We start from the raw sequence: 21,745 nt of genomic DNA, 5'->3' as shown, positions 1-21,745 counted from the left end.
CAGCTAGAATTCTGACCCTCAAAGACCTGTTAGTCTGCCTTTAAAATGTGCACCTCCACTCCATTTATTATCCTAAATTAGATGCACCTGTTTGAGGTCGTTAGCTGCATAAAGACACCTGTCCACCCCATACAATCAGTAAGAATCCAACTACTAACATGGCCAAGACCAAAGAGCTGTCCAAAGACACAAGAGACAAAATTGTACACCTCCACAAGGCTGGAAAGGGCTACGGGGAAATTGCCAAGCAGCTTGGTGAAAAAAGGTCCACTGTTGGAGCAATCATTAGAAAATGGAAGAAGCTAAACATGACTGTCAATCTCCCTCGGACTAGGGCTCCATGCAAGATTTCACCTCGTGGGGTCTCAATGATCCTAAGAAAGGTGAGAAATCAGCCCAGAACTACACGGAAGTAGCTGGTCAATGACCTGAAAAGAGCTGGGACCACCGTTTCCAAGGTTACTGTTGGTAATACACTAAGACGTCATGGTTTGAAATCATGCATGGCACGGAAGGTTCCCCTGCTTAAACCAGCACATGTCAAGGCCCGTCTTTAGTTTGCCAATAACCATTTGGATGATCCAGAGGAGTCATGGGAGAAAGTCATGTGGTCAGATGAGACCAAAATAGAACTTTTTGGTCATAATTCCACTAAACGTGTTTGGAGGAAGAAGAATGATGAGTACCATCCCAAGAACACCATCCCTACTGTGAAGCATGGGGGTGGTCATGGCTGGACTGGCCATTGGGCATACCGGGCATTTTCCCGGTGGGCCGACGTGCTTTTTGGGCCGATACATCTCATAGGCCTACTCATACATACTTTTTATTATTTTTTTTTTAACGGCCCATAAAATTTGTACATCGGCGGCCCATTCGTTTTGTTTTGTTTTGCTTAATTGGCGGCGCTGGGTTTGTGCCGGTGTAATGCATTGGTAAAAAAAAGTCAGTGTTAGTTTTTTTTTTTTTTTCTGACAGACCAGCCCATGAAACACGTAGATCAGCGGCCCATTGGCTCTTTTCTTGATTGACACTGGGCTGGCCCAATCACAACTTTAAACGAGTGAGCGAGCGTGCAGGAGTGTCAGTGTGTATCTGTCAAAATAGTCAGCGAGATGGAGAAGAAACGCAAGGAATGTGCAGAGAAATAGCGTGAAAAATATAAAAAATATGTTTTCTGACCTTCATCAGCTCCAGCGGCAGATGATGATAGTGAGGAGAATCAGGAGAGACAGACGAGAAAGTGTAGAGCCTGCGGTAAGCAGAACCAGAGAATGTCAGAACTACTTTCAAAACACTGGCTATGTCATGAGTGTAGGAACCCATAACCCAGTTACAGATTATTTTCACATCTGCATAGTTGACGATTACCGCAATTCACTAGAAATTTAATGAGAGGCGTTTGTAAACCATGTTTTCCGCCAAAATAAAAGCTTGATGCAGATTGCGTCAAAATAAAAGATCATGTGCTTATCTCTTTCAAGTATAGAAATTGGTACAACACTAAAGTTTCCTTTATTTTTTAGTGCATTTGTTTTACAAAATATGGCTATTACTGTCATTGGATTAATATTATAACTATTATTATGTAGTGTGTAATGTAAAATAGACACTGTAACTAAAAGAGGTTTGAATTTTTCTTTGTTTAATTTGCACACTGAATATGGGTTGGAGCTTTTAATTTTGAACTCTCAAAGTGCACCAGATTGATGAATTTAACATTAAAATGCACAAAATTTACTTACCCCCCTAGAAGGACCGAGATCCCACCACCATAGTTTTAACAAAAATCCTGTAAGAAACACTGGTATTGCTATGCCAATGCAGCTTATGGCTTGTTTCAGGATTCATCACTGTGTAGTATAGTTCAACTGTATTAATAAATGTCAAATTTTTACTTATTTCATCTGTTAACTCTCACTCGTTCCTATACTCACTCATTACATGGCATTAGTGGTTTTATTGAATAGGAGTTGGTATGCATATAATTAAGGGCGTGCAAAGATGGGTGGTGTTTATGATCATATAGTGGGCCGGTCATGGCCAAAATGCCCGGGCCGATTTTTTGTCCCAGTCCAGCCCTGGGGGTGGTAGCATCATGCACTGTATTAAGGAGAGGATGACCGGGGCCATGTATTGCGAGATTTTGGGGAACAAACTCCTTCCCTCAGTTAGAGCATTGAAGATGGGTCGAGGCTGGGTCTTCCAACATGACAATGACCCGAAGCACACAGCCAGGATAACCAAGGAGTGGCTCTGTAAGAAGCATATCAAGGTTCTGGCGTGGCCTAGCCAGTCTCCAGACCTAAACCCAATAGAGAATCTTTGGAGGGAGCTCAAACTCTGTGTTTGTCAGCGACAGCCCAGAAACCTGACTGATCTAGAGAAGATCTGTGTGGAGGAGTGGGCCAAAATCCCTCCTGCAAACCTGGTGAAAAACTACAGGAAACGTTTGACCTCTGTAATTGCAAACAAAGGCTACTGTACCAAATATTAACACTGATTTTCTCAGGTGTTCAAATACTTATTTGCAGCTGTATCATACAAATAAATTGTTAAAAAATCATACATTGTGATTTCTGGATTTTTTTTTAGATTATGTCTCTCACAGTGGACATGCACCTACTATGGCAATTTCAGACCCCTCCATGATTTCTAAGTGGGAGAACTTGCAAAATAGCAGGGTGTTCAAATACTTATTTTCCTCACTGTATATACACGTCTTTTTATATTTTTGAAAGAAGTCTCTAATGCTTATCAAGGCTGTGTTTATTTGATCAAAAATACAGAAAAAAACAGTAATATTGTGAAATATTATTACAACTTAAAATAATAGTTTTCTATTTGAATATACTTATTATAATAATTTAAAATAATTTATTCCTGATGCAAAGCTGAATTTTCAGCATCATTACTCCAGTCTTCAGTGTCACATGTGACAGCCAGTCTATCACATGATCCTCTAGAAATTATTCTAATATTCTGATTTATTATGAGTGTTGGAAACAGTTCTGCGGCCTAATATATTTGATGAATAAAAGGTTAAAAAGAACTGCATTTATTCAAAAAATATATATATATATATTCTAATAATATAAATCTTCTTTACTATCACTTTTTATCAATTTAACACATCCTTGCTGAATAAAAGTATTGAATTATTTCAAAAAAAGAAAGAAAAAAAATTACTGACCCCAAATTACTGACCAGTAGTGTTATATTGTTGTTATGAAAGATTTCTATTTTTAAAAAATTTGCTTCTTTTTTTTATTTTTATTTTTTATTTTTTATTCATTAAAGTGTCCTAAAAAAGTATCACAGGTTCTGAAAAAATATTAAGTAGCAGAACTGTTTCCAACTTTGATAATGAATCATCATATGAGAATGATTTCTAAAGGATCATGTGATAGACTGGAGTAATGATCCTGAAAATTCAGCTTTGCATCACAGAAATAAATGATAATTTAAAGTATAATAAATTGAAAACCAATTATTTTAAATTGTAATAATATATCACAATATTACATTTTTTTTCTGTATTTTTAATCAAATAAATGCAGGCTTGATGAGCAGAAGAAACTTCTTTCAAAAACATTAAAAATAGTAATGTTTCCAAACTTTTGACCTGAACTGTATATATATATATATATATATATATATATATATATATATATATATATATATATATATATATATATATATATATATATATATATATATATATATATATATATATATATATGTATATGTGTAAATTTTAGGGTATAAGTCACCCAAAAATTAAAATTCTCCCATCATTTACTCACCCTCAAGTTGTTTCCAACTTGTATGAATTTTTTTCTCCTGCTGAAAATAAAAGAAGATATATTTGAAGAATATGGCTAACCAAATAGTAGATGGGACCCATTGACTTCCATAGTCAATGGGTCCCATCTACTATTTGGTTAGCCATATTAAATTCATACAAGTTTAAAACAACTTGATGGTGAGTAAATGATGACAGAATTTTAATTTGTGGGTGAACTATCCCCTTAACAGAGACCGGTAGTAAATATAAATTAAAATTAACCAACCACTATTCATTTAGTGATTCCTGAAAAAAACTATAGTTATTTATTCTTCGATAATCACAATAGTTATTGAGGGGTAAAAATAGGAAATATTTTAATGCAGTTTTCATGCAAGTCACACTAGTATTATATTGCAGCCCTACAGAAATATAGCATTTAAATTTAGAGTTAGAATATTTTAATATACTTCTAATAATTATTAATTTAAAATACTTGTAAGTCTGTCCAGTTTACTGAGGACTTTAAGAACCACTGTGTTACAGAATATAACTACTCACATCTGTATTTTCTGTCATATATTTATTTTTCTCGGTTGTCTCTTTCCTGCTGTTCTTTAGCTTTTCCTTCATCTCAGACTTCCTCTCCTGCTTCTTCTCTAGCTCCGAGCACAGAGAGCCTTTCCTCCTCTTCCTCAGACTACAGTGCTGTCCCCCAGCAACCTGCTGCTAACCAACAGGACCATGTGTTCACCAAGAGTGTATCTGAACCATCAATCAACACTCCTACTTCTGCCCTGTCCCCAACAACTGAGCTTCAGCCTCACTGTTCTCCAAACCTTTCTCCTCCACCACCACCACCACCTACTAATACCAGTTCAGCACCCGCCACCCCACAAACCAGTCGCAGTATGAGACCACCTCCATCCCGCCCCTCTGCAGGATTAAAACTTTCACCCTCTTCACAGACACCCAGCACTCCAGGCAAGGTTAGATTTACTGTCAAGACGTACACTGCTGTTCAAAAGTTTTGAATCAATCGAGACATTTTTTATGTGTTTGAAACAAAACACAGCATAGCGTACTTGATCACAAATACAATTCTGTTTAAATTAACTGTCTATTTTTATATTATATACGGCTGCGATAACTAATCGATAAAATCAATTATTATTGATAATAATGAATTTGATTATCGATTAGTCCTGTCTGCACGTTGTGCTCGAAAAGCCAGTCACATTGCTTTCCAGTAGTAAATAAACCATTTCTATGGACAAAACACATACGGAAAATAGCGGAGGACATAGAGTGAGCTGCTGCCGGAAAGGTACATGATCCAAGATGTCTGAAACATGAGCATTTACATTTAAACGTTGACGTTTTATCTGTACAGGGTCACCACGTGGCTATGCGGACGCGATAAATAATTCTGTATTATAAATTTTTAAGGCCAGACAAGTAGTTTGTTGAGGGTTGATTTATAAAGAAGGACTACATGCCATCTTACATTTTATCTGTAAATGTTAGAAATCCCGCAAGTATTTCCATTTTTGCATATTGACAACAAGCGTCTTGTTAAACTTTACAGACTTCAATGAACGAGCATCGGTGGGCGCATGGGGGCGCAATAGGGCGCAAATAGACGGAGCACAGTAGAACTGTCAGGAGCACAATAATTTGGACTAAAGTAATATTTTGCTAAAATATTTTTGTTAGAAATTAAGCGTAATTTTCTAATTCTACATGTAACACGAGTATTCATATTTATGAGAGCAGTAACAGTAAAGGCACTGTTGTTGGAATAGCCCAGTAATGTAATATAATTAATTAACAAGTTAACATTTTGTGATTTTGTTTATTAACGTTGTAATTTCTGATTTTAAAAAAGTACGAAATTAGTTGCTTTCAGAGTGTAATGTTTGTATTTTAACCCCTTTTTTTTCTTATAATGCACAGCATAGACTACATAGTTATTCACTATATTTGTTTTCATAGGTTTTACATTACACATTATATTACACATTGTTTGGAGGACAGCATTGGGCAGGATGTGGAATAACATTGTTTAAAATAATGGATTAAAACATTATTTTAATTTAAAACATATTTTTAATGTATAACAATTTTTCAACAGATTAATCAATTATCAAAATAAGCATTAGTTGCAGCCCTCATATTATAAATTAAAATGATCAGTTATTCCACTTATACCAGTTACTACATTAAGAATGTTTTCTTTTTTTGTCCCAAAAAAGCAGCTCTTGTGTGTAAAGCCACTTTCTTATGCCAACATACAAAACCATTATTACTCAATCAAAAGCTTCGAAAGTGGTACAATAACGCACGTTTGGCATGTTTTTATGCAGTTTATGTTTATACAGTGGCTAAGAGAGGAAGTGTAATTTACCTTTGTTTGTTGTGATTCGCTAAAGTTTTGGCCAGTAATGACACTTTTTAACTGCTTTAAAATTAGCTGAAAAATGTAACTGCTTTTTAATGTCAAAAATATTTCATTGATAAGTAATGGGGCAGCGGAGAAAACAAGGGTGTGTGTCAGATTTCATTACAAGTTTTCACATCTTTGAAATTCTCTTGAATCCAGGAGCTTTCCTTATTAATTTCTTTGTTCAATATCTTTGTTTCATGGTCCCTCATCACTGTCATCTTCAGCGCACTTGTAAAGAGAATCCATTTAATCGGAAGACGACCACTTCTGCCAGCTCTTTTGTATCCAGACCCCCAAAAGGGCCCCGTCCTGCAAGACCTCCTGCTCCTGGACATGGATTTCCTCTCATTAAACGCAAAGTGAGGCACAAGAGACATCCTTATGTTTTGACTATTTTAAGAAAGGAACTATAACTGAGGCATATATAATGTATAAATAATTGTCCTGTCATTGTATTTGGTAGGTTCAGTCAGACGAGTATATCCCAGTTGAAGACATCCATGTTGAGATGAGTGACCTGGAGAAACGGTTGGATGAACTGGAGCGGAGAGGGGTGGATCTGGAGAAGAGCTTACGAGAATGTTCAAATGGTTAGAGAACCACATGCTACAGAATGCTATCCAGCGTTTTCAGTGTCCCAGAGGGGCTTGGTCCTCAGTGGAGTTTGTGTAGAGTTTGGCTCGCTTATAACTTGCATTTGAAAACCTAACATGCGGCGAATCTTCCTATATTTGCGATACATCTGCGAGTTGAGAGAGTTGACTGAAAGTAAATAATCAATGGCATTTTATCTGTGAACTCATTACCGTCTTTCATATGGTGAACTGTAACTGCACTCAGCCAGGTTATCTAAAGGTTTCTTACCTGTAGATCATCTAAAGAGAGAAGCAGACAGTTCATGTGGTTTATAGAGGCTAATCTTCCTGAGACTGAGCCCCAGACTAAAAACTCCAAACTTGTGCTAATCGTCATTATAATACAATCTGTTCTAAGCAAATTGTCCCATTTCTGGCTCCATTTTTAATTGTATTTTCTGTTGTTTTGTCATTTTAGACGATCAGGAGGAACATCTACTTGTTGACTGGTTTACTCTAATTCATGAAAAACACCTACTGGTACGGAGAGAGGCTGAGCTGGTCTACACGTAAGTGCACTATTGGCATTCATTTAGTCTGCTGCAACATCAATAACAACACGCTATATTAACATACTGTTGCACAGTGGTTCTTAAACTTTTTCAGTGTGTTGCCACCCTTATGTATGAAAATGTATGATGCAAAACAATCTCCAACTTACATTTTGAATTGAATACAATTGAATAATAAACATATCACTAAAATAAACTTGCTGGAAAATTAATTTAACAACAGACCTAGAGAGAAGGGTGAGGAAAAAAAGTTTTCTGGAATCTTTTTCTGTTTCAATACATGAGTTAAATTATTTTTGCACTAAGCTCTATTATTTCATTTTCTTTAGCTAAGAGACTTATTGTCTTCTATTTAAAAAACTTAAATGCTCTCAAATGTTCTTTCAGTGTATATTTAGCTATGTATCTGATGTCTGTTCAGTGACATTTCATTTAAGGCTTATTTCACACTCAGTGCAGGTGCGGTAAGTGAGCGTTTTCTTTTTGGTTGCCTTATTAATAGATTACAGCACACGTGTTGCATCCCAGAACCGGCAGTGCACATTTAGTTTAAGTGCTCAGCTTATTTTTTTACTGTGTGGTGCACGCTGAACTCAGCAGCTCTGTCCACAGATTCGAAAAGACATGAAAGCTAATCAAAAACTTTGAACTCTGAAATGCACACGATTAAAGCAGCAACACTGCTGGTTTGGAGATTTATGTGATGTTAAAAAAAACGTACTATTTTGACATAATTTGATCCTCATCCTCGTGTACATAAGATTCCATGACGATCAAGTTTGTAATTGTTCTCAATTTCCCTCTCTCAAAACAACAATTTATTCACAGTGTGAAACAGACATTAGAATGCAGGATAGCACTGAAATTTAATCTGATTTTATTCTATAAATGTTACCCATTTTTATGCACACCTTAATTTTAACCTTGATATTCCCATTTTATGTACGTTTAATTAATTTTTTAATTGATCATTTTAACACAGCCACATTGTAACCCACAGTTTAAGAATCAGATTCTCAAAGTTTCTGTCACTATAATAATAATATAATGCAACACCTTGGAGATGGAGGTTGGGTTAAAGTTAAATATGAAAGAAGAATAAATCTGTGTCTGATCACTGTCTGGATTTCAGAGCGAAGCAGCAGAACCTGGAGGAGAGGCAGGCCGATGTGGAATATGAGCTTAGATGTTTACTTAACAAGCCAGGTATGAACCAACACAAAAACAGTGAGAATTTACTGATTGACCTTTTCTTGTGAGCAATTCCTCCTCCTTTCTCCTAATATAACTGCATTCTTCATTCTATCCCTCTCCCATCTGCTTATGTCTCTGATAGAGAAAGAATGGACGGCAGAAGACAAAGACAGGGAAAAGCAATTGATGGCAGAACTTGTCACTATAATTGAGCAGAGGAACCAGATTGTTAACAACATAGATATGGACAGACAGAGGTAATCGGTCAATGTACATGCACTCTGATTCAGAACCTAAGCTTAAGTATCTGTGCTATTTTTTTCTTAGCTGTTTTTCTGTAAATTTGATATGAAATAGAAGGTTATTTTGTTATTTGTATCAAGCTTGCATGCTGTTTTTGAGGAGTTTGTAATTTCTTATTTAGGGAGGAGGAGGAAGACAAACTAGTAGCTGCTATGCTGAAGAAAAAAGGTCAGTGTTATTTCACTTTTCTCTGACTTAGTTTACACCACATCTTGCATTGATTCTTCTATTTCTTTTTTTTTTTCTTTTTTTTTTAGATTTTCATGGACACGGTGAGCAGAAGAAGAAGGCAGGGAAATTTAAGCCCATGAAGGTTTTGAAGAGACTGAGCACCAAGAATGAAGGAGTAAAGGACAACAGTCCCCGAAAAGAGAACAGTTGAAGAATGGACTGACTGAGGGAGAGAGAGAGAAAAAAAAGTATCTAAAATATTTTGCTTTTGATTCCATTGCTATAAAACAGAGCCAGTTATGTTAATAGCAGTAATACTACCATAATATATTATGGTAGTAGCAGCTGAACTGATTTACCACACTACTCCCATATTTAAGAGTGAAAACTGAACACAGTCTTGATCAAAGGTTTTATGACTATCTCTTGAAAGGTTTAGCCACTATATAATCTTACTATAATCTGTACAATTTGAAGTTACAGAAAGCTGATACTGATTGTGATTGACATGTGATTGAGATGATATTGAGAGTCCAAAATAACCCTGGGAAAGTTTCACACACATCCTTCTTTTAAACTCATTTTAACAGTCAGAGGTAACAGTTTTTAATCCCAATTTAATCTGATTCTCTGAGTTTTTATATATTTATATTTTGCATAGAAGTACTGCTACTTGTATTTCTCTCCACAATGAAAAGTGAAAAAAACTATTTGTAGTTTGACATTTGTAGAAACTTTTCAGGCCCCATCCAGCCCTTTCATAAGTAATTATAGAAGTCTTGCTGAGATGAAAGCAGAAATTATTAAGCTTGCAGTTTATATTAGTGCTGGGGAAAATTATATTATTTGTATGGGATTAAGAATGACGATTATAGATGCATATCAGATTTTTATCTGCCTGTGTCCGGTTGCACCAGCTGTGCTTAATAAGAAAAAAAGCCTAGTTGTAAATAGGCACAAAATTACAATTTGCGCAGTATTAAATATTTAAGCATTGCACCGTAAGATGTAACTTCATATGTTTGTAATCTTTAGTACACTAAAAATTTACAAAAGCCTCCGAATAGGAGTAACGATTGGAAGAAAATAGCAGATTGATTGAATTGCATCAATGAACTCATGCTTTATCTGTCAGGAAAATAAATCCTTGTTGACGTTTACATTTGTTTATTTATTTTTTAAGAAAGAGAACATTGTGAAAAAATGACTTTTAGCTCTAAACATGAACCTGATCAGAAAATTGCACCTCTGTGTGTATCGCTCTGTGCCAAAATAAAATGTAATTTGTTTGTTTTTAGTTTTTTTGCATTAGTATTTATGTATTGCTTCTTATTAATTTGTTATTTGCATTTACAATGTTATTTATAATATTATTTACGTAAAAAATACTTCTTATTTTGTGATTAAACATCGTATTTAAACGGAAACATTACTTTACCATTAGTTAATTGAGGCGATAATTGAGTTCGAATCAACTTAAATATGATAAACTGAAATTCACTATTGGAACACTGAAGGTAATTTTCATATAATGGGACGATGTATTACTTAACGACTAGCTTACGACTTACTGTCTCCTGCTTTCAGAACAAAATTACAAAAAGTGCAGAATTAGTTACAAACCAACTAGTAGTTACTAAGCCTCTAGTGTGGAATTTATGTTCCAATTTAAATAAGAACTTAAGAACAGCTTGTGCAACCCTTACCTGGACAATATTTTATATTGACATTAATTTTAAAAGTATGATCAATACTGATTCATAGACTGGTTGGCTAAAAAAGTATTTTGTGGGACAGCCTTTAGATTTAATTACAGCCTACATTTGTCATGGCATTGTTTTGACAACCTTATGCAACATCACAACATTTATTTCCATCAAGAGATGCATTAATGTTTGGCTGAGATTGTGTATTGGCAGTCAAAACACTCTCTACTCCAGCACACCCAAATACTTTTGATAAGGTTATGGTCAGGACTCTGGTGGCCAATTGATTTGTGAAAATGATTCATCATGCTCCCTGAACCACTTTTTCTCAGTTTGAGCCTAATAATTCGGTAACACTTTATTTTACAGTGTCTTTGTTACATATGTTACATGTACTTACCATAGTAATAACAGCAAATTATGCATAATTACATGCAACTAACCCTCAACCAAATTCTAATCCTGCCCTAACCCTATAGTTAGTACTTAATATTACAAAGTACTTAAATATATAATTACACTGTAACAATGACACCTTAAAATAAAGTGTAACCTAATTCTTGCAATTGTCATCCTGGAATATGGCCATGGGGCGATGGGTTCTTCTTTAATGTTTGGTTGTTTAAGAAATGAAAAGCTACACTGTATTAGTTAGAGATAAAATAATTGTTACCAAACATATAACATGCCAGAAATGTATTGATCACTGCAATAATGATCCAATTCTAGATGTGTTGGTCAACCACTTTATTTAATATGAATACTATTTAACAGATTATTATTAAAAAAAAAAATGTTTAAAAGATTGTTAAAAGATATTGTTACAACCCTAAATTTGTATGGTATTTATTGACAGAATATTAGTTCATAGCAGAATTCGGAAGCAGATTTTTTTAATTTCAGTGGAAAATTTAGGTTAACATACTGTACCTACCTAAAGTGTTACAAAATCATCAAACTTGTAAATGTATCTAATAACCCTCTGAAATGTCATTAATAAGCTTAATGACATTTCAGAGGGTTATTAGATACATTTACAAGTTTGATGATTTTGAGTTACCACACAAATCTGCACCTAGAATCATCGGTGACAGATAAACGTTAAAATGAGAGATATATAAATAGGTCTAAACTATTTTAATGAAAACAAAAAAGACTGTAACTCACATAAACGGTAACTGTAGTCATGTTAATGTTATACAATAATAGATGTTCCTCACTCTTCAAAGCAATATGCAATATTAAGCTTTAGTTAAATAATTTTCAAATGTTCACTGTAGTATGTCGCATGTTGTGTGTTGGGCCTTAATCTCTGTAAACCCAAGCAGGAGTGTATTTCTGAAGGAGTGCCTTTAATCTGTTTAATTTATGTATATGTCCTCTCATTGGCTGTTGAGTGTCTTTGAATATTTTGTTGACATTTCAGTTTGTGTGTCATCTGCAAGTATTTGAGTGTTAATTTGTATTTAGCAGATTTTAGGATTGCATTTGTATGGTCAGAGTATGTGTGTGTGTGCCTGATCAACCCCAAGGGCTTTTCAATGTCTCTAAAACAGTCAGTGCTTTTAGGATGGAGGACATCAAAAATAAAATGACTTCATGAAACAAAAACCTTTCGCAGTTTTGGGATTTTTTTTTTTTTTTTTTTTAAGTTTTAATGCTCATACTTGTCTAACACTATTATCACCTTCTCTTTCTCCATCCCTCTCTTTGCTTTGTAGTTCCTCTTTTCCATTTAAATTGAGTTCTTAGTTCTTAGTTCTTCACTGCGTTTCCTGTCAATCTCTTCAAGTTCACAGATTTTCTGGAAGAAAAATTTCATACAATTAACAACAGAGAGTTTAGAACAAAATAGCTTTAGTTTAAGAAACAGCTAATAACAAACACACAAAACTATAAAGATACATAAAAAAATGTGATTCAAAAACAGGACATTTCCCTGTGGTGCTATAAAACATTCATAAATAACTTCCTAATTTCTCAGGTTTTCAGACTGAAACTGTGGGTCAAGTCGCATTTAAAACTGATGATGGCTGGTGACATTGCATGAGAGTATTGGCTGTTATGTGTTATGAGACACCAGAGTTTGTATCCTCACCTGAGAGATCTCTGTGTTGATGAGGTGCTGGTATTGGTCACCTTTTCCCAATACCATCATCTCCTCTAAAAACTGCCTCCTGTCCTCAATCTCATCCAGAACTGTTGGTAAGAAATTACATTTAATTATAGTTTTTATGCTGATGCGTATACTATTGAGCTCCTTATCAAGGTCATTAAAGTGTCTCTGTAAACATGACTCTCCCTGCCTCCCTATAAATTATGATTAATAAACTGAAAAATAATAATAATAATAATAATTCAATATACAATCAGTATCATTGAAATCAGATCACTCAGATGAGAAATGAACATCAACTGCCTGTCTCACCCTCTTGGAATCTGTCTATCTGTTGATCTCTTCTTTCTGTGGAGTCTCTTTGGGAGTGAGTTGGCCCAGCATTCTTTTTACCAGTAGAAAGAACATTTTGTAGCCTTCTCTTCTCTTTCTCCAGATCCCCTAGAAAGAGAGAAGAATCAGCAGAGAAGGATGGAAAGATCTTTGTTGTTACACTTGTAAAGACTTCCGCAACAAACACAGGTTAGATGAATTCATGTAGGCTGAAAATGTACTGTATACAGATATTAAACTACACTTTTACAAAACTTGAGGAAGACCCATATGTAAATAATATACGGATGCAGCATTTATGTCACGTTTTCGCTCTTAACTTCATGAAACATTCTCCGATCGTGGAAAATGGCACATCATTATTTACAGCAGATCTAAAGATAGTTATAAAAAGTTATAACATAAAACCCCACAGGCACACATGTAGCTAAGTAAAATCAAACTTAGCTTTCACGAGGCATTTATGCTTGTAATTTTATGAAACATGCACAGATAATAGTATGGATGTTCCTGATTGAAATGAGTGCAAAATTAACATAATACATTGTGTTGATCAAGAGATACAATAGAGGAGCAACAATTTTAAAAATGCCTTCATGGTGTCAAGGGCTAAACAAAAAGGCTAGCTTGGTCCTTGAGCCCACTTTTTATATTTATCAGCAGTTTATCAGAAGTTTCTCAGCATAAGAATTTCCAAATGTAATGTTTTTTTTTTTTAAGTTTTCTATCAAACAATACTTACCTTTTGACTCTCCTTGCTACTGTTTTGGAGTTATGAATCTTTACTTTTTATTTAAAAAGTTTATGTCATTCAGAAAAAAAAACTAAAAATGCCTTCAGGGCTTAAAGGGTTAATTATTTTGGGCCCCTAAGTTTGTCTCACAGAAATGCTGTGGCTTTAGCAAGCCTGATGAAGGTGAATGAACGAATAGATTTTTTTCCCTTCTGCCCCACTTTACCAGAAGCATACTGGTAAAGTAGTACACTATATCAAGTTGTTTAAAGATGAGTTATGATTTCTGTATTAACTTATATTGAAATAATAAGTGACAGTGAAGTTCTGTTCAATGCAAATGTGTATTTACATGAGTAGTATTAGAGCACAATGCTGCATACATGCAATGAAATGCATTTGAGAATCTAATGGAATTTAAATAATCTAATCCTTCTGTCAATCCTAAAGACGAAGGGCATCTCGGGAACCGCACTCCAATGGTTCAAGTCTTACCTCTCAGGTTGGTCCTTTAGGGTGTCGTGGAGGGGTGAGGTGTCTAAGACCCAACATCTAGCTACTGGGGTGCCTCAGGGCTCATTGTTTGGACCACTTCTCTTCTCCATCTACATGACATCACTAGGATCTGCGATTCAGAAACATGGCTTTTTTCTATCACTGCTACGCTCTCATTCCAGCCTGATGATCCGACGGTAGCTGCTCGCATCTCAGCCTGCCTGACAGACATTTCTGGCTGGATGAAGGACCACCACCTTCAACTAAACCTTGCGAAGACAGAGCTGCTTGTGTTCCCGGCCAACCTAACACTACACCACAACTTCTCCATTCATCTAGGTTTGTCATCCATAACTCCATCAAGGTAAGCCAGGAACCTTGGAGTTGTGATTGATGATCAACTGAACTTTACAGACCACATTGCTAGAACTGCCCGGTCCTGCAGATTTGCCTTGTACAACATTAGAAGGATCCGTCCCTTCCTATCAGAGGATGCTACACAACTCCTTGACCAAGCACTTGTTTTATCCAGACTAGACTATTGTAATGCTCTCCTGGCAGGTCTTCCAGCTTGCACTATTAAATCTCTGCAACTGATTCAAAATGCTGCGGTTAGAGTGGTCTTTAATGAGCCAAAGAAAGCACACATCACTCCTCTCCTCACAAAACTGCAATGGTTGCCAGTTGCCGCTCGCATCAAATTCAAGTCACTGACTTTTGCCTACAGAACAACCACTGGCTCTGCTCTGCTCTATGACCTGCCTAACTCAACCAGAGCTGTGTCATTTTCAAAAAAACAGCTGAAGACGCATCTTTTTCGGCAACACATAATCCATTAATACTGACATTTTATCTTCTATTCTATATTATCTTTTTTTTTTTTTTTAAGAAAGTGCATGTACTAAGTTAGATAAAACTGGGAGGGGTCATAGCACTTGGATATTGTTGTCCTATTGTTAGTTTCACTGCTTCTATTGTTCTCATTTGTAAGTTTCTTTGGATAAAAGCGTCTGCTAAATGAATACATGTAAATGTAATGGGGAAAAATAGCAGCAGCGAGGAAGAATTGGGTGATAAAGAATATAAGTATAGGGACATGTTTTTTTTTTGTTTGTTTGTTTTTTTCACTCACGTGTTGCACTAGGCTGAAACTTTTCTCGTATGTAATTATCTCCAGCACTACATCTTTCTGCACTGCGCCTCAGCTGGTGACTCATCAGTGGGGTCACTCTGGAGACTTTTTTCTGCTCAACTGGGGTAAAGGTTAGTGGAAGAGCGCCCCCATCTGATCAAACAAACACAAAAAGACAAGTGTTAATGGGCATAAAATTGCCAGGACAGTTGTAGTAGGATATTATAAAATCTGTCACCTGAACTCACTTTTCAGCTGATTATTGATTTGTTTCTGTTGAAAGTCCGTTAGACCAGACTTTTGCATCATTACTACAATCAAACAAAACAAAATTAACACAGATGGAGCCAAAGAAAAGATAAAAACAAGATATGCATGATTGTTGGAACATGCTCACACTCACACACACACACACGAATATATAGTTTACAGGGACTCTCCATAGGCGTAATGGTTTTTATACTGTACAAACTGAATATTCTATACCCTTACACTAACCCTACCCATCATAGAAAACTTTCTGCCTTTTTACATGTAAAAAAAGAAAAGAAATAAAAAACCGGTGACACGAGTTCCCCGGCATAGAAAAACATGTAAATTAACGTTACACAGTAAGTTACACTCGTACACTCATACACACACATTGTATTAACTGTCGTGTCTCTGTTCTGTAGTTAGTGACTCTGGACTCCTTATATTTTGATCCGCTGGCCATCATTCCTGCAAAACAAAAACACTTGACTTGTTTGCCATAAACCAAGAAAACTGGTATTTTGGTCGTCAAAGGTTTACTCACGTTACAAACGCAAAAGCAGCAAAGCGGTTCCTATGGTAACACACGCAAAACATTTAAGACCGGGGATAATCCAGCAAAGCAGAGACCACCCACCAGTCTAACAAAGAAAGCTGAACAAACTCTTTGTGTTTTAGGGTTGCTTTCGAGATGACAAATCCACACGAATTAGAACGGATTCAATGTTTTGCAAAGCTCGATATAAACGTTCTCCGTCAGGTGATTTCGATCCTGGGTTGTTCACAATGTGTGACGTTTCAGGCGAACATCCAATCGCCTGAAGCAAGCAGACTTTAGGGACTTTGATACTATTCACTTTTCCGCTGAAGATGAAGAATAAGCTATTTGAAAATATACATTTGAAAATAAATGGGCTTAAATGAATGAATGAACGAATGAATGAATGAATAAATAAATAAAAGATCGACCACTGCTGAAAGAAAAAAAATCTAAAATTCTGAATACCAACGAATTACGTAAATTAGAGTTTAGTCGACAACGAAGAAAACAACTTGGTAATTTTAAAATCTTTAAAAAGCTTTATTTAGAACGTATTCAGAGCAGCGCCATGACAGGTGATAGCGAGGCCAGAGTCCTTTTCTTGTTAAAAAAAAAAAAAAAAAAAAAAACCTTTTTACTCATGTTTGTAGTTCCTCCGCCAATTAAAGCACAATGGGTTGTTGGCAATAAAATCCACCAGAAATAGTAGACCATCCGGGGACTTCTGGTATACTTTTTTCAACATAGGCTATGCTTTGGGACAGACTTATTTTAATTTCACACACTGTTTAGAATGGATAGTATGAATATTGAGACGCACACTCTAAAGGCTAATATTGCCCACAACCCATGAGTAAAAAGTTTTTCTCATTTATCTCATGATTTCATATGAAGCTTTTAGTTGAACTCACTGTACGACCTACTTTATTGTTAGGGAATTGAATACAAATGGATTAAACTACTTAAAGGGATAGTTCACCCAAAAATGCAAATTACCCCATGATTTGTTCACCCTCAAGCCATCCTAAGTGTATATGACATTCTTCTTTCAGACGAATACAGTCGGAGTTATATCAAAAAATGTCCTGGCTCTTCCAAGCTTTATAATGGCTAGGGTGACCAGACGTCCCGAAATCTAAACTGTTGTCCCGAATCCTGAATCTGGCCCTAATTGTCCCGAAAATTATACTAAAGCAAAATCTTGAGTAGCCTAGTTATTGTCTGATAAACATTAAAAACTGTCTGAGGAGGTTGAGTCGTCCTGCAACCAGCCCCCGCCGGCTGCTCATTGGCTGCAGAATATTTTTTGTTTCTTTTTGTGAAGTTCTAAAAAAATACCGTAGGCGGCTAGGCGCGAATTTAGATATGCATTGATAAGCTTTTATTATAGGCTACGCAGTCTAATATCATAGAAGCCCCCCCATCCCATCACCCAGACCGCAGACCCTCCTTGATAAAGGCCTTCTGAAGTGAAGCGATGTGTTTGTGTAAGAAAAATATCCATATTTAAAACTTTATCGACTAAAATAACTAGCTTCCTAGGATGGCTTGAGGGTGAGTAAATCATCAGGTAATTTGCATGTTTGGGCACCCTTTAATTTAGTGAGTATACCGTGATAGACAACATGGGGTCTCAAGCCCCTGCCCCTTTTGTCTCAAGCCCCATGGATTATGTTATGCCTGATTCCAGAGCCCCTGGCACTGAATAAGCGTTCAGTTCAGATTGATCAGCGGTTCTGGGAGTTCATTATGGGGCAGTTGGGCAAGTAAAATAAGGCACCATGAAATGTAAAAATGGGGAAAGTTCGAAGTGTAGCCTTCATAGTCATAACCTAGTATATGCTATAGCATGACATAAAATTATAGCGGAAAATTGCAGTTTAGACAATGTACTTTGTTGCAAATTTGAGTTGTTTAATGGAGTTAAAATGTGTTTTTATCTATTTCTATCTTATGTGTTCTCTACTTAATTATAGTTGAAGAATAAGAATAAGGATCTTTGGTCTTATGGTCTTATGTATGTCACTGGTGATTCATTGTGTCACTGGTGTTACTGTGTTTTTTTTTTTTTTTTTTACATTAAATAAAATGTGTCACATGTGTCACATGTGACATGTGACATGATAATAATTTTACATCCAATACATTTTGTTACACTCAAGAGTTTAACTTTAAAGGATTGCATCATTACTTATTTATAACTGTTTTTCAAATATTTTCATTGTTATAGCAAATGCATGGTTGCGCAAATGAACTAACATTTAATCATTTAACATTTAATCACACCTGATTAAAATAAATAAAACATTATCTCCGTATTTGTTGCATTATCATTATTTGTCTGTAACTGACTGCATGTGCTGAAAAAAATTAAATTAAAATTAGAAATAATATTTCATAATAACCTTTAATATTGCCAAAGTAAGGTAACACCAGTCACAAAAAGAATTGTACATGGGGTCTTTGAATAAATGCACAAAAAAGATAAAAAATCATTAAGCTGTCATTTATGTGTATTCATAAAGTCAAAGGGTAATCTAATAATGTGGTCTAAGTTTAAATTTTAGAAAAATAAATACATTTTGTGAAAGATCCGCGACTGCAGATCAACATGCTACTGCATTTCTCTCCAATATCAAATGAAATGAAATGTGGAGGCTTTTAATTGTGACAAGATGATTGACAGGCCAGTTTACTGTGACAGGATGCGTGTCAGGATGCGACAGAGAGCAACCGTTAAAGACGCAATTGTATGACGTAATAGTATTTCCCAAAGCTTGTGTACTCTTTTGCTACACACTCAAAAGTATCTACTTTTTCTTCACAAAACGAGTACACACTTTTAGGGTGTAGCTTAAGTAGGCAAATTGGGCATCTTCTTCTTCTTTTTTTTCTTTCTTATCTGTCAGAGCCCGTCTACGGAGAGCCTTCCCACTCCCTATTAAGTCCTATTGTACCGAATTTTGGTTGTAGTTCCACCAGAGTTCCACTGGGGGCGATCGCCCATGAGTGCAAAATGAATGGGAGTCTATGGGGCTAGACGGCTAAATTTGTCTCTTTCATCCGATTACCGTTGAGAAATCTCAGATTTGATTCTAGGTTTTGCAAGTTCAACATCGGTTATAGGTCGAAAGTTAAATGAACGAGTACTTATGTCCTTTCGATTTCTTACAGGTTGAGTTGTTGTTGCCCATAACACGCTAGCATTCTGCTAATGAACGCTGATTGGTCAGTGAAGGACTGATTACGACCAGAGATACCGCTTGATGGCATCGTGGCATCCGAAGCGGGACCAGAAACAAACAAAACAAAAACTCCTCTAGCACGTGTATTTATCTGTGTCAGCTGTGTTGTTGATGCCTCGAGTGAAAAGAAAGTGCAGAGCGCGAACGCACCAGAGTGAGTGAAGGATTGCCGTTAAGCAGTATCTCTGGTCGTACGATGTGTATGACGTCATTGACACTTTAAAATACTTTTTAAAGCAAATAAGTGACTCTAAAAAATCTAATACCCCGCAATGTGTAATTTCTCTGCATCTCCTTTCGAATATAACATTCAAATTACTAGACAAAAAATTATATCCTGAGAAAAGTGGATTTTGATGTGTATAGCGCAAGCGTGCCGCACAAGCCCTGAAAAGTGAAGCCAAAACGTCTCGATCGCCCCCCAGTGACTGGTCCTAGTATAGGTCATAAGCCCCGCCTCCCCATGTTATTCAACGGGACGCGAGACCAACTAAACAATTAAATTACACTTCAAATATCTTTTTTCTAAAGGTGGTTTCTTTCACTTGCTGTCGTTTTTATCACGCTGATGCAAGTTCAAGTGTCTGTTTCAAAAATAAGTTGTTTTTTAGTTAGTTACGTGATGCGGTGGTGTAACGTCATGATTGACAGCTGTGATTGACAGGTTCTCCGAGCGAAGTAGTCACTGAAGCACCAACGGACATTTTTTCGGGATCTTCGGAGGACTGAGGAGATTGTATTTACATTATTTTAACAAGCCTCTTGTCGTACTGCAATCAATTTTTTAAAAAGTGTGCAGAATCCACTCTTCCTGAGTGTATTCTGCGAGGGTGAGGGCGGAGCGTTGATTTCGCGGCTTTACTTCCTGCTCACTACTGCGCAGGTCTGGTCCCGAGATCGCTACTGCGCAGACTCAAGTTCCAATATGTCAGCGCCATATCGGGACTCTGGCGGCTTCAGTTCTCATCAATGGAAGAGAGCGAAGGGGCGTCGTCCATCTTTTTTTACAGTCTATGGTATAGAGAGCCTAAGTCCCTCCCCTTCCGGTCGACCACCATGGGACCTTATTTCGGAAAAATATTGTATGGTAGTCAATGGCGAGAGACAACAAATATTTTGATCTCGTTTGAATTGTGCCCTGATTTACACATATGATGTTTATCAATTTAAAAGATACATTTTAAAGTCAAGAAAGTCGCAGCTTGATGTAAAACTGCTGAGGTATAAGACTGTGAAAATACGTAATTAGAAAGACTACAAACCCAGAAGGCGCGCATGCGACGTCATGCCTTTTCTCTCAATGAATGAAGCTAACTTTACTGAAGCTAACGTCTGTCATTTTTTCTATAGTCTTACCTTATAATCGTAACGCAACGCCGTCATGCCTGAGTGTTTTGAGCCAGAATACACACATACGAGCAACGGATCTTGTGACGTACATAGTGCGAGACGAGAGATGTAGTTCATTGAGCGATTTTCACATAAAACTAAACGTTACTCTTCTGTTTTATGACAAACTGCGACTTTCTTGACTTTCATAATTACCTTTTAAATTGACAAACATCATATGTGTAATTCAGGGCACAGTTCAGACGGAATAAAAAGATAAGTTATCTCTCGCCATTGACTTCCATACATATTTTTTCCGAAGTAAGGTCCCATGAGCCGGAAGCGGAGGGGCGGGACTTAGGCTCTCTATAGAGAGACATCTCTCGTCTCGCACTATGTACGTCACAAGATCCGTTGCTCGTATGTGTGTATTCTGGCTCAAAACACTCAGGCATGACGGCGTAACGTTACGATTATAATGTAAGACTATAGAATAAAATGACAGACGTTAGCTTCAGTAAAGTTAGCTTCATTCATTGAGAGAAAAGGTATGACGACGCATGTGCGCCTTCTGGGTTTGTAGTCTTTGTAATTACGTATTTTCACAGTCTTATACCTCAGCAGTTTTACATCAAGCTGCGACTTTCTTGACTTTAAAATGTATCTTTTAAATTGACAAACATCATATGTGTAAATCAGGGCACAATTCAAACGAGATCAAAATATTTGTTGTCTCTCGCCATTGACTACCATACAATATTTTTCCGAAATAAGGTCCCATGGTGGTCGACCGGAAGGGGAGGGACTTAGGCTCT

The 21,745-nt window shown here is 36.3% G+C and overlaps 2 protein-coding genes across 4 annotated transcripts in view; one reads left to right on the top strand and one right to left on the bottom strand.

Moving 5' to 3' along the window:
* The window catches only part of micall1a (MICAL-like 1a), a 30,712-nt gene extending 20,368 nt beyond the window's left edge, over positions 1 to 10,344 (top strand). For 2 of the 3 annotated variants that reach the window (XM_081381199.1, XM_081381198.1), the window contains exons 9-16: positions 4,409 to 4,776; positions 6,458 to 6,592; positions 6,697 to 6,823; positions 7,287 to 7,377; positions 8,513 to 8,586; positions 8,717 to 8,831; positions 8,999 to 9,045; positions 9,135 to 10,344. In XM_081381199.1, the coding sequence (XP_081237325.1) occupies positions 4,409 to 4,776; positions 6,458 to 6,592; positions 6,697 to 6,823; positions 7,287 to 7,377; positions 8,513 to 8,586; positions 8,717 to 8,831; positions 8,999 to 9,045; positions 9,135 to 9,259 (1,082 nt within the window). In that variant the 3' untranslated portion in view covers positions 9,260 to 10,344. The remainder of the gene's footprint in view (positions 1 to 4,408; positions 4,777 to 6,457; positions 6,593 to 6,696; positions 6,824 to 7,286; positions 7,378 to 8,512; positions 8,587 to 8,716; positions 8,832 to 8,998; positions 9,046 to 9,134) is intronic. The other variant, XM_081381200.1, reaches the window with a different exon arrangement.
* A 2,059-nt stretch (positions 10,345 to 12,403) lies between these two features.
* cUnh22orf23 (chromosome Un C22orf23 homolog) lies at positions 12,404 to 16,281 on the bottom strand (the record flags this gene model as incomplete). The annotated part of the gene is made up of 6 exons (XM_081381197.1): positions 12,404 to 12,558; positions 12,853 to 12,953; positions 13,183 to 13,311; positions 15,564 to 15,716; positions 15,812 to 15,874; positions 16,206 to 16,281. The coding sequence occupies 6 exons, from the start codon at positions 16,279 to 16,281 to the stop codon at positions 12,490 to 12,492; spliced, it is 591 nt and encodes a 196-aa protein (XP_081237323.1). The 3' UTR covers positions 12,404 to 12,489.
* Between the last annotated feature and the right edge of the window lie 5,464 nt (positions 16,282 to 21,745).

The sequence above is a fragment of the Scardinius erythrophthalmus genome (genome assembly GCF_964197995.2).
Source record: "Scardinius erythrophthalmus genome assembly, chromosome: 12".
Taxonomy (NCBI): Eukaryota; Metazoa; Chordata; class Actinopteri; order Cypriniformes; family Leuciscidae; genus Scardinius; species Scardinius erythrophthalmus.
The sequence above is the reverse complement of the archived record's forward strand: the minus strand, read 5'-3'. Positions and strand labels throughout refer to the sequence as shown.